At 41.0% G+C, this 16,450-nt stretch overlaps 1 protein-coding gene across 1 annotated transcript; it reads right to left on the bottom strand.

The window, feature by feature from the left end:
- Positions 1–1,280: 1,280 nt before the first annotated feature.
- On the bottom strand, positions 1,281–12,427 carry GLTP1 (glycolipid transfer protein 1). The gene is made up of 6 exons (XM_087694714.1): positions 12,113–12,427; positions 11,265–11,320; positions 10,954–11,084; positions 1,886–2,021; positions 1,664–1,795; positions 1,281–1,575 (listed from the first exon to the last, which is right to left on the bottom strand). The coding sequence occupies exons 1-6, from the start codon at positions 12,255–12,257 to the stop codon at positions 1,540–1,542; spliced, it is 636 nt and encodes a 211-aa protein (XP_087550840.1). The 5' UTR covers positions 12,258–12,427; the 3' UTR covers positions 1,281–1,539.
- Positions 12,428–16,450: the final 4,023 nt, after the last annotated feature.

Below are 16,450 nucleotides of genomic sequence, written 5' to 3'. Positions count from 1 at the left end.
ATATTCTTTAACCTCTCGCATCATCTCAAGTACCACTCCTTCGTTCAAATAGTAAATCTCCATACGTTTTGATCTCCCATATCATCTACTTAGACCATGATGGCCTTTTAATCACCCACCGATTTTGCGATGGACCACAAGTATTACTCTGTAAATCTCTGTATTCTCCAATCTCCCATATTGTCTACTTTGTCCATGATGGCCTTTTCAGGAAACAGACCCAACAATAATTTAACAATGTACAACAACCAACTAGTATCGTACCAGTTGCTTGGGTTTAAGGATTAAATAAGAGTTCTTAGAAGGCTGAAAGAAATTTTCAGTGATGTAGATCCCAAATTTTCCAGCTCTCCAATCCTACATCATTTCTTCCTTCCTCACAAGACTTGGTGCTGACCGCAAGTTCTGTTCAGTTCAGATGAAACTGAGCTCCATATGCAAAGCAAATCTCTCTAGCCTTGAATCAAGAGACTCACTTGCTTACATGTATTTTCACGTATGAATAGGATCAAGTTTCAACGCACATCAAATGATAATGCTTTAAAACCCCATCATAGTGCAACTCATCATGTCAACTGTAAATTAAATTAAGAGGGTAATATCTGAATCAGCTGTAGAATCAAGATACTCCCTTGCTTACATGTAGTTCACATATGAATGGGATCCAGTTTCAACATATATCAAATGATAATGCTTTAAACTCCATCATAGTGCAACTCATTGTGTCAACTGTAAATTAAATTAGACGGTAATACCTGAATCACGGGCAGCCAGCTCAGGGTGTACTATACCTTTATATATTGTAATGTATGCTTCAAGCTAATGCAAAGAACTTGGAGTTAAACACTATTTTATTCTTGTATATCATTTGATAGACTTATGTTTGCATCTTCAGAATCAGCTTTGAGTCATGTTCTGTACTCAACCATAATTTGAAGGAAGATGTTACCACTCAAGAATGTAGTTTTTGATGTTTGCAGTCATAATGGATGGTATGTTTGCTATTCATAATTGCTACTAATAAAGAAAAGACCCTTCACCCAAGCATGTGTACCATATATATGTCCAATTACAGCACACAGAAAACATAGGAGTTTTCAAATGTACTTGATTGGCACTGTTAGTAAGATAACATAGCATTCAACAAAAACTCTGACTATAAACATGCAATATCCCGTGCGGAAGGGACCTTGTTGAGTGCCTGCTTACTACCCAGAAGACCCTAAACAGGTACAATTACTGATTGGTAACACCATACATGACAAGTTAAAGATCAAAAGGCAACAATGGAATCTTGCAAGCATACTATATCAAAACGAGACATCTTAGGTTTAACCCCTGTAGAAGCTTCAGCAACTTTGTTTCACAAATAAACACAATATGTAATAACATTAGCCAGAAGTGGTGCCTGTTTAAACACCAGTAACTATAACTCTCTTTTACGGAATTAAAGGTTCATTGTGAAGTCCTGACAGAGTCCAAATTATAACTTTCTGGCCATCTGACAATATATTTTTCTCTTCAGTATGTTTCCAACATTTAGCTTGCTTTCATATCCTCAAGTCCGACACTTTTCTGTGAAGTAGAATTCATTTTCATCAGTCCACAACAATACAGAATCACCCATTACTTCAAGCTGAAATATATAGCCATCATAGCTCACCAGAAACTCATGATTCTCCTCCAAAAGTGGGGAAAAGGTCGCAACAAAGATCTTAATGTCAGCTTCCAGCAAATCTCCCCCTCCAAGGACTGCCATGAATTTGCTCCTATCTGGTATCAGCTTTAAAGCTACCTGCAAAGGCCCCCATTAAGTATTTCCTACAGTTGAGGTACTTCACACAAAAGTAACTGAAAAGTAATCAAAGTTATACCATCGACTTACCACGAAGGCACTGCTTGCAATCCATCCATGCCACTTTTTCAGAGTCAAACGATAAGCCTCATTGGCAACCTGACTCATGGTCCACTCTGGATGTTCCAACAAATTTTGAAATAATGCTACAAGAAAATCCATGGCCCTGAAAATCCACATGCTCTCTCATGTTCTCATGTTTCCTCCCTCTCAATGATATAGATGTCACAAATGTTAAAACAATACCACAGCTCCCTAATGACAACCACCTCTTGGTTGGCATTTTGTTTGCACATTTTCTAATATAATAAAGAAAACCTAAAAAGAAGAGACCTCATCGGTTGATCATCAGACAACTACCACATTTAGGAAAAAGTAAATAATTTTTCCGGTCATCTCATTTTCCCTTTCCATAGCATACAATATAGATCCATTGCTCAGTTGGAGGCTTGTGTAAAGATCCCTCTGACTATCTCTCATGCTTCAAGCTCTTTTCTGATAGATCCATTTTGAATGGACACTTCAGGTCATAGCCTTCATTACACTAATAAGATAGGACCTACATTCAAAGTGGGATTGCACAATAGAAATGTCACTAGGGTCATTGATAAATCATGGTGGATTTAAAGATCCAACTATCAAAAGATGACATACCAGCGAGACAGTAGGGTTTGCGGGGAGGAACACAGAGTGAACTCAGCAAACATGGAGAAGAGAAGAGAAGAGAGAAGAAACTCTGATGAATGGAATGATGAAGATCTGAATCATGGAGTGAATGTGATACAAGGGAACAAGGGTGTCGTAGCACAAGGAAGATGATAAAGACAGCCATGAACCACGAACCACAATGTTCTCCAGAAGGGGTGTGAGGGTAGTGGAGAGGCTGGAGAGAAGAGGTGACGGACTGAATAAATCAACCATAAGGAATGAATGAGAGAGTGGCCTATAAATAGGCACAGTCAGGCAATCTAGAGTGGCGCCCCTTTTTGGGGCTGCAAACCCTAAACGCAAAAACGCAAACTGCCCGTGAAGGGTGAAGGGTGAAGGGTTTCTCAACACCCCCTCTCAGGCCCAAAAAGGGGAAGAAGAGAAGAGTGAGGTGGAGATGGAATGCTACATGCTGAAGAATGTTCATGCAGCAGGTGTCACTTGGACAATCTCCCTCGTGGGAAAATTGTTCACTTGCTCAAGCGCCCTAGTACAAAGAGGATGAAAACATGCAATGCATAGGAGGAATGTCGGACTTTGTGTGGTGCCACGAACCATTAGGATATGCATGTACTCGATCTCGGGAGGTGGCCCCATGCTGACCAAGGGACGAAGAAGATCCACCCTGTAATCTGAGAATAGCACCTAAAAGGAGACATTTGAAGATAATTAGGAGACAGGATGAGCTGTAGAACCCGAAACTCAACCTCGGGAGAGAAGCTACTAGCTATGTGACTCCATGCTAGAAGAAATACGAAGGCCTAGCCACCAAGTCGTTGCTGAAGACCCAAGGGCTCCAATCTAAGTAGATCCTCTAGATCCTGGGTATGAGTAGAGAAAACAACTGCTCAAAGAAGAGCCACTCCTCGAAAGTGAAAGGTGGTGGTGTGTGAAAAACTTCGTGGCACATAGGGTCCCTCTCTGAATTGGAAGGAGTAGAAGTAGAAGCCTCCTGTGAAGCCGAAGAAGAACTGGAAGCCCCCTCTGATGGCAAAGTAAGAAAATCCCCCTCTGAATCCCAGTCTGAAAGAGAAAGGGAATCCAACCACTCATGGCTTACGAACTACAAAGCATCTGATGACGAAGGAAGTGCCACCGGTTGTGCCGAAGAAGGTATTTGGGGCTCGGAAGAAAAAGCCAGAAAGCACCCAGAAGTTGCCTCTCGAACCTAAGTGGAAGAGGGTGGGGAAGAAGGAGGCTCAAGATGAGCCAAGGGTGGGGAACAATCACGAGCTCTCAAGAGAGTGGACTATGGAGGAGATGTGGGCCGTGAAGCCATTGTACCCAAAGTGGAGGGGGAAACCGCCACACAATGGGATGGTCTCCAGGAGAGCTTATCACCTTGGAAGGTCTTAGAGCCTCTGTGTGCTCGAAAGGACTTAATGCGCATCGGGTGCAGTTTATTGCCTCGAGCATAATACTCTGATAGCAGATACAAAACGATCTTTGTGGCCCAGAAAGGAGAGGTGGCACAAGGGGTGCTTGGTGGAAGACGCATATACTCCGGAGGGATGGGAAGCAAAGATCGAAGTCGGCAATCTTCGGTGGGATGACCGTTCGTCCCGCAGTAGTAGCACCTAGTAGAAGGACAATCTGTCGATGGAGACACCATGGTACAGTCTGGCAAACTGGAGAAGGAAGGGTGGGAGGGAGAGAGAGGATATCTCCCAATGCGCAGCAGAAATGATAGAGAAATCAAATGTTGATGCCGAACCCGCCACCGGTCTTTGTCTTCTCTGATGAGGAGGATCTTTGTGAGAAAACGCAGCCAAGGAAGACTGGATCTGATGTAGACGATAGTGCAAGAGAGAGAGAGACTAAAAACGCAAGAAAAACTAGCAATAGCAATCAGTATGCTGAAATCAGCTCCGAACAATGTGTAGTAGGCTGAAAACATGCACCAAACTGTAATAGACAGCAATGACCAGCTTGGACCACCATGTCCTCCGCATCTAGAGTGTGGGCAACAAGCTGAAATACCTGAAATCTGCAAAAACGAGATTACTTTCTGAATGGAGAGTGATCAACAACACTCGCTCTGCTGTAAACAGCTGCAAACTGCGGCTGGAAGGCTAGAAACAGACGCCAAACTGTAGATGACAGCAAGGGATAGCTGAGACTACGATGTCCTCCGTGAAAGGGATATGGGCAGAAAGCTAAAAACATCTTAAACCTACAAAAATGAGATTTTGATGTAGCGCAAGAAAAAGAGAAATGGATGCTAAACCCGCCACCGATCTTTGCGGTCACTGGAGTGGAGGATCTTTGCCACTGTTTGAACAGATCCAGCTCTGATACCATGTCAAAAGATGACGTACCAACAAGACAGTAGGGTTTGCGGGGAGGAACAAAGAGTGAACTTGGCAAACATGGAGAAGAGAAGAGAAGAGAGAAGAAACTCTGATAAATGGAATGATAAAGATCTAAATCATGGAGTGAATGTGATACAAGGGAACAAGGGTACCGTAGCACAAGGAAGATGATGAAGACAGCCACGAACCACGAACCACAATGTCCTCCTGAAGGGGTGTGAACGTAGTGGAGAGGCTGGAGAGAAGAGGTGACAGACTGAATGAATCAATCGTAAGGAATGAATGAGAGTGGCCTACAAATAGGCACATTCAGTCTAGAGTGCTGCCCCTTTTTGGGGCTATAAACCCTAAATGCAAAAACGCAAACTGCAGGTGAAGGGTGAAGGGTTTCTTAACACCAACTTATTAACATGCATCTCTAAATCTCTCAGCATTGTATTATTGAGCATTTCATGGGCTATATGTATGCCTTGTATCAGGACATTGGTTATGGCACTTTGGACCATGTTTATGGGCGTCCACTTATGTGATTTATGGGTGGCCCACTTATGTGGCTTGTGGCTAAATACATAAACTCACTCCCTCCATCTTGTTTATCGTCACAATCAATGACAGCTGGAAGAAGGGAGCTGAAGTCCTCTGGAGCTCCCATGTTGGTATTGCTCTTGTATAGTGCTGTTTCTCAATGCTTATCCCCAAAGATCTTGCATTCTTGCCTTCTTGTCATGTTCGTGGATTTTGTTTTCCTTCCACATTTTGTGCATCTCACATGGTATCAATTTTCATAATTCCAAGAGTTATGCTTGTCTTTGAGGCTGCTGTGGTGAGTCCTAGCATCTAACCTTGTGTGTCATTGCCTTTGATTTTGTACTTCCACTGTTGTTTCATTTTGTGCTTAGACGTGGTATGGCATTCAAAGTTGTCCTTTGGTTGCTCTGTTACTCTATCGATGATGTGTCTGACTGTGTAGCACGGCAGGCAACTTGTGTTTCATCATCGCACCATTCGTTGCTGCATGTCTGTCATCCTTTGCACTAACTTTGCATGTTTGGTTTACGCCAGCCTGACTTTTCTCTGACTGTGTTCTTGTGTTTTTCCATAGAGATCGCCTTTTGGTGGTTCAAGCCTTTTGTTGATGTGTGGACAGTATTTCATCTTCTAGTGCTGTTTACAGCTTTTCTTGCATGTCTCGCTTTGTACAAACTTAGCATCCAACAAGTATTGAGTACAAACTTAACATCCAACAAGTAGGCCTACCATCTCCTAAGGCTAGCAAAGGCAAGCACTATGCTAATGGTGGCCATACATGCCGTAAAATCAACAATGTCATCAAAGTCTACGTTTGGCTATTGAGCAAATGCTTTGGCCACCACCCAAGCATTGTGTTTGTCCAAAGTGCCATCACTACCATATTTGGTCTTAAAGACTCACGTCACTCCAATCCCCTTGCTCTAAACACACCTATAGAACTAAATCCCAAGTGCCATTTCATTCTATAGCCTCCAATTTCTATTCCATGGCCCTACACCAATGGTCATGCTATAATGCCTCTCTAATGGATGTGGGTTCCCTATCCACCATGCCATGGGTCATCACCCTATAATTGTAAGACCTCATTAGATATGCCTAATTACAACAAGAACATCGTGGCCCAACGTCCCACTCCCATTCCTCATGGATACCCTCAATGTTGGCATCGCATCGGGTCTATACCAAGTTACCTTCATCGAATAAGCCATTTTTTTTGGATGATGCTACTACAAGCCATCTTTTGGACAAATTACCAAGAGCATGGGCTTTATTAGTTCCATTCCCCTTCTTTTGAGCAAGGCCCTTGGCATCTCCCCTTTGCCTTCCCTATTCCTTTACAAGCTATCCTCCATCCCATAGGTTCTATTCCATCCCCCACCATCTCCTTTCGTGGTTTCCTTGGACCCTCTTATCCCTTTCACAAGGGATATCAACATCAATGATTAAAATTGGATTCCCTAGCCCTTCTTTCAATTTCAAAGGGGAATTCCTGAGATTGTAAGGAGCTCTTTCAGATTTTACCATCTTTATGAGGCCTTTACATCACACAATTGTTAGCTTACGTATGTTAGCTATGTCAATCTATCATCTCCTGGTTGTGAGCTCCTGTCAGAGTTTGATGGAGGCATAGGAGCTCTGGCAGTTTAGGTACATTTTCTTTATTTATCGACTTCCTGTGTGCATTCCTAGGCCAATTTCTGCTTCCCACAATCTGCCTACACTTGCCAAACATTGTCATTGTCATCTAGGATTTTTCCAAGTCTCCCCTATTTTATCCTGGCACTTCCTTCAATGACCAGCATTAAATGCTAATCAATCAACTTTTTTGGCACCTATTGGTGCAGGTCAACCAAATTTGGGCATTTACGGCTATTTATAGCCAACCCCCCTACTTGGTAGACACACACACTCTTAAATCTTTAGTCTTCCCTTTGCACGTGCACACTCCGACTCTCCATGCTTGGTGTTGCCATCATCATCAACCTGAACTAGTGCCCTCACTGACACTTTGGGCTACATGTAGGGACTGATCAAACCATCATCATTGTATCAACATTCTTCTTCAGTCAGTGCAATATTCTTCCTTCATGTTCTACTCTCTCTCTCTTCTTCTTACTCTCTCTCTCTCTCTCTCTCTCTCTCTCTCTCTCTCTCTCTCTCTCTCTGTGTGTGTGTGTTTCTCTTCTGTTGCACAATCTCACAGCAATGGCTACTTTTCCTCTTCTCCGAGCCACCCTTCCTTATCGCTAGCATGACGATCCCATGGCCTTTGTTTCCTAATTCCATCTTTGCCAAGATTCCTTTTAAGCGGATTCGATAGCTTCTCCCTATGATCATTTGGTCAACCAATGACTTGATTCATCCACTCCCAAGTGGATACCCACTATGTGACCCATTTGAGGCATTAATGCTCTTATTGAATGTTCAGGCCAACCATTTCATCAAGTTAGAGGGTCATGCTACTAAGCTTAATTTCACCTTCAACATGTTTTGATCTTCCATTGGATTTTATGCTCTCTAGTGTTCCATTCTCTTTGCTTCTTTGGCCTTCCGCCATACACAAGATTTGAGAAGGGTTGTTAGCAATAGACATGTTATTTCCTAACTATTTTGTATCCATCTCATGGTTGAGAACATCCATTAGAGTTTGGCAAGAACATTTGGGGATTTGGCACTCCCTATGCATCAATCTTTTCCATGTGACCACAATTTTTCACCCCCTGCACATTAGGTGGAGGTCTCCTATGATTATGAGCACCCTGCTACAAATGTATCTAGCTTGCATTTTTGTCCTCCATTTGCGATGTGTCACCTCTCCTATTGGCAATGTATTTATTGTTGGAAAACACACATTTATTGCAACAATATGCTAGCATTGTTAGTCTAATATGTGCCATAGGGTCTTGTCCTAAGGCTTTTATATATGCTCCCCTCCACTCTCATTTTTTATTGGTTCATCTTGCATCTTGAGAGAGGAAGACTCTAGACATTGTTGTTGTTCATCATTGTGCCAGTACCTTGGTGGAATTGTTTTATACATCTCATACTTTACCTTACGGATTCAATTGCCCATTCATTCTAAGTTCCAGCATTTTTGTGTTCATTTCTTCATGTTAAAGTTTAGGCTTTCTCCATCTTGTTTCCAATCATCTACACATTATCACAAGTTGTTTAGTATATCTGACCCATTCTCTAACAAGTCGGCCAATTTGGCTATGCTCCCTCTACACACACACACACACCCCATTGTTGTAGATCTTCTCCAACCACCATCATCATCTCCTCTCTCCTTAATCAAATTTTAGCATTTCTAGTTATGCCTTATCCATGAACTTTTACAATACGCTAGTTTTGATAGGGCTAGCTAGTGGATTTGACAAGCTAGGCTACCCTATCCCATGGTCGCCAATGGGGATTTCTAGAGCAATGTATGGCCAATTTCAGGGTGATTCAAAGTTTTTTTCTTTGAAGATATGCCACATGCCCAAGGTTCAAAATGCAAGAACAAGTCATGGAGATAACATGATTTCAAATATGTAAAAAGAGCATTTAATAGCCATCTCTATTCTACCTCTATAGTTCAGCCTTACCTCACTCACACAACAATGATTGCACATGCAAATGCTATTGTATTCAACTTTCATTCCATTTGTTCAAATCATGTTTTGTTTTCTTCATTATCATTTGCAATGTTCTTTTTCTCCCTATGTTTTCTTGCTTTTGTATTGCACAATCCATGAGAAGTGCTTGGGGTTCGACACCTCTTGGGTGCAACTTTTGTGTTTCAATCCTTTGCAAGAATCTAGCACTCTTGTACGGGAGGTGATTAATAAATCTAGACCCATGTTCCATGACTTGGGATGAAGACTATGTTTTTGTAGCTTTAGGCAATTCTTGGCTTAGATATTGGTTAGTTACTATTTATAAGGATATAATTCTTCATCTCAAGCTCCATCCTTAAGGAGTTTTCGTTGTGCTATTTATGAAGCATATCCAATATCTCCAGTTTCGTTTGTTGATTTTTGTGTGATTGTTTCCTCCTAGGACTTAGCGCATTTATTGGATATATGAGGGATGCTAGAAATGCTACTTTGAAAGTAATTCTGAGGTTACTCTATGGACATGTCATAGTGAATCATTTTGATTCTTATGCATGCCATCTATCAAGTCTCATGCATATTAGCCTATTTAAAGGCACACCACTTTGCACTCCCATACAAATTGATACACTCACTGTTGCTCACTCTTGGTTGATGCTATGCTCTTGATAGCCTTCATGATATAAGTGTACATTGATAGCTCTCTTTGGGATAGCCCTTATAAAATCCTTGTTATTATTGAATGGCTTTACATTGTTCCCCTCAATAGCACATAAGCTTGAGCAAACACATGGTCCTTGTTGTGAACCAAAGTCTATGGGCAACCTACCAACATCCTCTTTGACAAAGCCTCTTGTCCAATATGATACAGAATACTTTAGCAAAAGGTTTGGTTTGTCCACAAAGACAAATAGCAATGATGTAGGTAATGAAGTCTTTTATAAATACATTATCATTCATGTCAAGGATTGCCCAATTTGGACACTTTTTCTATTTTTCTTGTATCTACCGCAGTCCACAACTTGTCAAACTTCCAACACTGAGCAAGTCAATCTTCCATGAAGAATACAAAGCCATCAATTTGAGAAGGATTTGTAGGGTGTCAAGTTCCAAGTAGAAATTTAAACGTGGAGATTAAACTCTACAAAGTTGTAGATTGCAAGACCACAAAAAGGATATCCTTTGGAGATACACAATAAGATCTACAAGACAAATGTCCAATTAACATTGTAGGCTGATCTGGTATGGAAAACATTGTGCTACCGCATATGCTTTGTTAGCATCTTGGTGAGATTATTGGACTCCAAAAGCCTATTGTAGAGCTTGAAGAATATTCCTACAAAGCCCAAACTTTTAATTGCACAATATCTTCCCTTGCCAACCATCTAACTTGGCTAAATCAATACCCCACCTCAATCAAATGGGTCTTTAGAAAGCCAATATTTTGTTAACTAGCCTAGGGAGGCAAATGCCTAGAAAAGGGGCCATCAATTGTCTTGGGAAATTTGAAGCTTGAGTAACCAAAGGCAAGCAAAAACCCAATCACTTAGAAGGTTTAAACCACAAACAAACCTGCTATTTCATCTGGTTGTTAGCTCCTCTTACTTGCTATAAGTTCATCAAGAACATTGTGAATGACATAAGAGATGGTGCACCCTTAATTAAAATCCTGCATCCAGCATAACACAAGTGGATAATTGACGAGACTGATACACCGAGCATATGACAACAAACCCATGAGACCACTATCCATTGCTGACTGCACAAACTTTAGGTTTTCTATTTTTCCTTTCAAACCTTTAAAAAAAACACTGACCATGGACAGGGAGGGGGAGAGAAGAGATAGAAATATTTATTGCAGAAAGCCCTGGTAGATGCTTAGACTTGAGATAAATTCCCTTCAACTTCTCAACATTATAAACGGAAACTTTATGCACTTAGAAGGTACCTTGTAAGCCATAGGAGACCATTCGTGCAACTACTGGCATTTCTAGCTGTCTTGTCTTCTATTTCCTTGTGAACAATGTCATATAGCAAATAATAATGTGATGGATCACACTTGTAACGGTTCTCCAATCGCTGAAATATGTAAGAAAATGCCATGTATCAATCTTCCAGAATTAGCATGAAAAACGAGAATGACAAAGGTGCAAAGTCATACTCCATGGATATGACAACCTGAGGTGAAAACAATGCTTGGCCTACCAGCACTTATCGAAAATAACATATAAAATTACAAAGCAAGCATCCCAACCCTACCGTAATATTGCCTCCAATGTCAGATTTCACCAAAGCCAATGCAGCCCCAAACTTGTCTGTAATAAGACCCATACATACAATGATTTACTTCCAAGTACATCCTTAAACCCACATAGCGTACACCGTAGAACAACATGGTCATAACAAATCCATGAGAGACAAACACTCGCAAAAGCAGTAAGACAGTGCAACAGGATTTCACCACAAAAACATTCTTAATCAACTGGAAAAGGCTATAGATGAATGGCCAATGAAAGAAAACTAATCCTTAACATGTGAAAATTTCCAATCCCTAAATTGTAACTTGTTCCGTGGACTAGGAAACATTTACTTTCCCTGCATCAATTCTTTGTGACGGATTGGACTCCATTGATTGGTAGCAAAAACAAATCATAATTGGCAACCTTGGCCATTGAGCCCTCAAGTTCTCCTGTCCAATCCACAGATACGATAAGACTGCACCAAATACCTTCTTAATCAACTGGAAAATGCTATAGATGAATGGCGATGAACAAAATCTAATCCTTAACATGCAAGAATTCCAACCCCTAGATTGCGATCTGTTCAGTAGACTAGGAAGCATTCACTTTAACTGTACCGAATCCTTGCAATGGATTGGACTCTAATAAAACTGACAGCAAAAACAAATCATGCTTGGCAGACTTAGCAACTGAAGCCTCGGATTGACCAATCCTCAGATATGATGAAACTGCACCTCATACAGATGGCAACGCCAGACCTTAACACTTAAATGTCTACACAAGGAAGTCTACGCAGATCTATTGATTCGATTTTGCGCCTGCTGCGCCTCAAAACCCTGCTATATCGAACCAAAAGGAGGCACCTACCAATGACAGGAAGCACCATTCGGCAGACATCGAGGAAAGGCTTGGTGAGCATGTCGCCGGAGGCTGATTTGGTGAGGGGGATGGCTTCCAGAGCGAGGGCGAAGGGGCTTGAGCCGCTCTGCTCACACTCCGCGACCAACGCCATGGCTGCTCTAGGGCACAGATGGGAACAGCAGGCAGAGAGAGAGAGAGAGAGAGAGAGAGAGAGAGAGAGAGAGAGAGATTAACAGCCTCCCTCACTCTCTCTGAGATCTCAAGATCAATGCAGCAGTCAATATCGGCCTTTACATATGAATATGAGAGAGAGCGAGAGAACGCGGTTTATATATGAATATGAGAGAAGGGAGATTTTTCTTTTCATTACAGTTGCAAAGAAGTTGGGACGGTCAGACCTCTCACGTCTGCACGTTACCCTCACTTTCCTTTCTTGTCCACATGAACGGGTGCATCTCGATAAATCAAATTTCTTAAGACGCAAACTAGGCTTTTGTGCCGCCTGCGAAGCGCAGCCGCATCTGAACCGGTGCGTCGCAGCAAATCAAATTTCGTGTGCATATGAACGGGTGCATCTTGATAAATCGAATTTCTGAAGACCCAAATTAGATTCTTGTGCCATCCGAGATGCGCTGAACTCTTGTATATCCATCAAGCTCAACCCACACTCAAATTGAGTTGGCTACAACGAGATTGGTATAAATCAAAACCTTTTAAATGTCCTTGGCAAGCAGCATCAGTTTTGCTTGAGGTGATTACCATGAACAGTAAAAACAAAAACTAGTTGTTGAGAGATTGGTTTTTATGGTTTCGACTCTGAGTTCATGTTCAGATGAAGGGTTCTTACAACCTATATTTGATTAGAAGTATTTACTTTCGCTTTATCCAATCCACCACTCCTTTCTCCCACGCGCATTGAAGAACAAGACACTCAGCTTCAACATACAAGCAGTGTTCATAAAAAACTTTTTTGATAGCAAATACAGAAACCTTTAACTCAACATTTTGAAGGGATTTTTGAACCAAAATACATGCATTTGCCATTGTATAACTAAATTTGGACATTTATTCAATTCACTTTACATTATGCCCTGTGTTTTCGTGAATAATACACATGAAACATTATTCTCTTGAACCTTGGGCACTTCCTGAATAGCTTTCATTGCACGGGACACTATTTTATCGGTGCTAAGAGTGCTTAGGATGTTACGTTTGACCAAGATAAGAAAAGGAAGAAAATGAAGGTAAAGAGCAAATGAAAGCTTACCTTCCCATCTATCAAGGGGAAAGGAAGACAAAGAGCAAATGGGCAAAAGAGCAAAAGAAATAAGATTACAAGGAAGAGGGACATGTAAGTCATCATTATGATTAAATGTAACATGATATGTTGATGCAATAAACAGTCAACACAATGGCATTGGGAAAATGTAAGTCGTCGTTATGAATAATTGTAACATGATATGTTGATGCAATAAACATTCAACACAATGGCATTGGGAAAATCCACATCACATTGTAGGAGTAAAATATGCATGTCAAGATATGTCCAAATAGGAATCTCAAACCACCTATGTCAAGCTAGTTACACACCAAATGGTGGATGCCCAACCCTTGCCTAGAGTGTGAGCATGCAGTTTTTGAAATTGGGCACAGACATGGGCACAGAGCCTTTACACACCAAAAGGACACATTTTACAAAAAAATAGAAATTATTATATTTAATATATTTTTATTGATTGCAAATACAAAACGTGCGCCCTTGTCCATCACTTTGCTAACTAGGTAGGGGAGACTCCCCATCCAAAAGTGGGCAAGGACTTCACCTGTTTAATAGGTAAATAACAAGTCATGTCCTCTCCAGTCTGTAAAGGAATGCAGACACCCAAACTCTAAAGAAGTATTTTGATTGCTTAATACTTGCAAAGTGGGCATCCACCATTTGGTGTGTGATCGGCCTCTCAAAGAGCGAGAACTAGTGCTAAGGGTCTAGATTCTCTAGACTACATACCATTGGTCCTTGTTGCCTTGCGGGAGAAAAGTTGTTGAAGATAATCCATGTCAACCTCCTAATCTCTTCTCTCATTATTATGCAACAAGAAGGGTCTACCTTTAGTACTAACAAAGACAATACTCTTTTGATTTTCATACAGTTCAATTCAAGTCACCTTGTCCTTGGTTTAATGCTAGTTTTTAGAACCCTCCAATTGTAGTTTGTTAAATATATTATGCAATTTCAAGTGGCCCATACTTCATAAAAGCATTTCCAAAGCACGATGAGATTTCCACTAGTTAGTATTGGTTGGTATGTGTACAATCTCATTTTTGTAGTATATGCACATAAAGAGTACAAGTGTTTGCTATTGGAACTCAAAGGGGAGGACAACAAGTGCACAACTTCATGGATTGTACTCTCTAGCATTGGACTTTGAATAATGAATAGTCTCTCATTGATTATAATGCACATCAACCCTTTTATACTCTTAAGGTTAGGGTTAGAGTTTCCACATAGGGCATCCTCTTTGTGCATTGCCCAACCAAAAAACTGCATTCTCTATAACTCCCCCTCAAGTTTGTGGAGCTTGCAAACCTTAACAACTCATAGCTCCACCTTGCATTGGAATCTCCCATGCATTTGCCCTAATCCTCTTCTTTTTCCTTTGCTTTATAGATGTGTGGACTTTCTCCCCACAAATGAGGAGTCATTTCATATATTGCTTTGCAAATTCTTTTGCTAGATGTCTTGGTTTCTCTTTATTGCTTACATATGCATAGTGATCGTACTTCATGTTTGTAGCCATACAATTTGTGACATTGCTAAGTGTATTCTACTTGGTGTACATATTGGGCAAATTATCACATAATAACCATAAAACTAACTTGAGCAACATTTGAACAAATGGCAAGTACTCAAATATCCAAATGTAAATATTAAAGTAAAGAAAAAAATAGAATAGAGACAAAGATAGACATGGAATGTTGGACAATCATCATCCATTATTGTTCATCAATTGATCAAAACTAATTACAATCAAAATATTAGATACCAAGGTCATCTATGTCTCATGACTTACTAAGGTAACTTCACTCCTAAATACATGCACTAATGATAACCCAAGCCCTAACACCTACCGCAATTTTGGTAGATGGCTACAAGGCAACTAGGACTTGAACCACATATTACCTTGATGCTTTCAAATGCAAAACATAAGAAAAACATAATAGTTCATAGGCAATACAAAGGGACTTTCACAATATAGTATCTCCTAAAATGTGTGTCAGGCATTTGTTGAAAAAAGGTAAGCTAATGATAATGTAAAGTATCATTTAAGCATCATTGTCACTTTCCTTTACCAAATCCATTCAATTAGTCAGCCATATCTTCTTTTTTGCAGCTCAATAGCTTAATATCATTCTGTTGAGCATCAATTTGCATCATGTCAACTACTAAATTTTCATCAGCATCAACTTGAACCATTATTTTCAAAATTGTTTCAAGTATTAGTTTTACCAACTTTGGTAATCTTTCCTTTAGATAGTAATCCATTGTTAACCCCAACACGAAGAAAGCAAAAGGAAATAAAAAAGACGCATGGCAAAGGCGGAAAAAAGGTAGCTCAACCGAAGAAAGAAGAGGAGGAAAGGCCAAAGGCGCAAGGGCAACCTTAAGAGTCCAAGGCAAATGCAAAAGGGGAAAGGCGCATTTTAAAATAAAAAGGCGCACCCTAAAATCTTGTAAAAGAGCGCCGGGCTCTCACCCGTGCAATTTGTAAATGTAGATGGGCGGTGGAAAGGAAGCTAGGAAGATAGAAGGACAATGGGAAAAAGGAACTAGGCTATGGCCAGCCATGTAAAAAGGGGAAAAGGGGATGACCGCCCAAAAAGGGATTTAGGGTTTTGTATATAAAGTTGAAAAGTGAATGAGAAGCTCATTCTTGTGTGTGGCCAAAAGTAGCTCTCCTCTTCTTCTTCTTCTTTTTGTTCTTGCTTGCTTGAGCTTGTGCTTGAGAGAGGGAGTGTGAGAGTGTGAGGGAGTGAGTGTGTGAGGGTGAGGGACCGAGGAGGAGAAGCTCTCCATCTTCTCCTCTCTTCTTCTCTTCTCTTCTCTTCTCTTGTCTTGCTCGCGGCAATGGAGCTTGGAGTGTGGAGCTTGAGGATGGAGCTTGCTTGAAGCTTGCACTTGGATCGTGGAGCCACCGGAGTGTGCGGGAGAGGAGGTAACTCGAACGGCACGGAGGTAAGCTCACTACACCCGTAGATATGGATGGCGCGTCGGTTATGTGAGAGGTAGCCATTAGTGCTCGGCTTGGAACGCTTGAAACAATAAGCGGTTCGTGGGTCTTGGCG

This window comes from Lygodium microphyllum, chromosome 15, assembly GCF_053477565.2.
Source record: "Lygodium microphyllum isolate KBCC chromosome 15, Lygodium_microphyllum_v1.1.10, whole genome shotgun sequence".
Lineage (NCBI taxonomy): Eukaryota > Viridiplantae > Streptophyta > Polypodiopsida > Schizaeales > Lygodiaceae > Lygodium > Lygodium microphyllum.
This window is presented reverse-complemented; position numbering and strand designations above follow the sequence as displayed.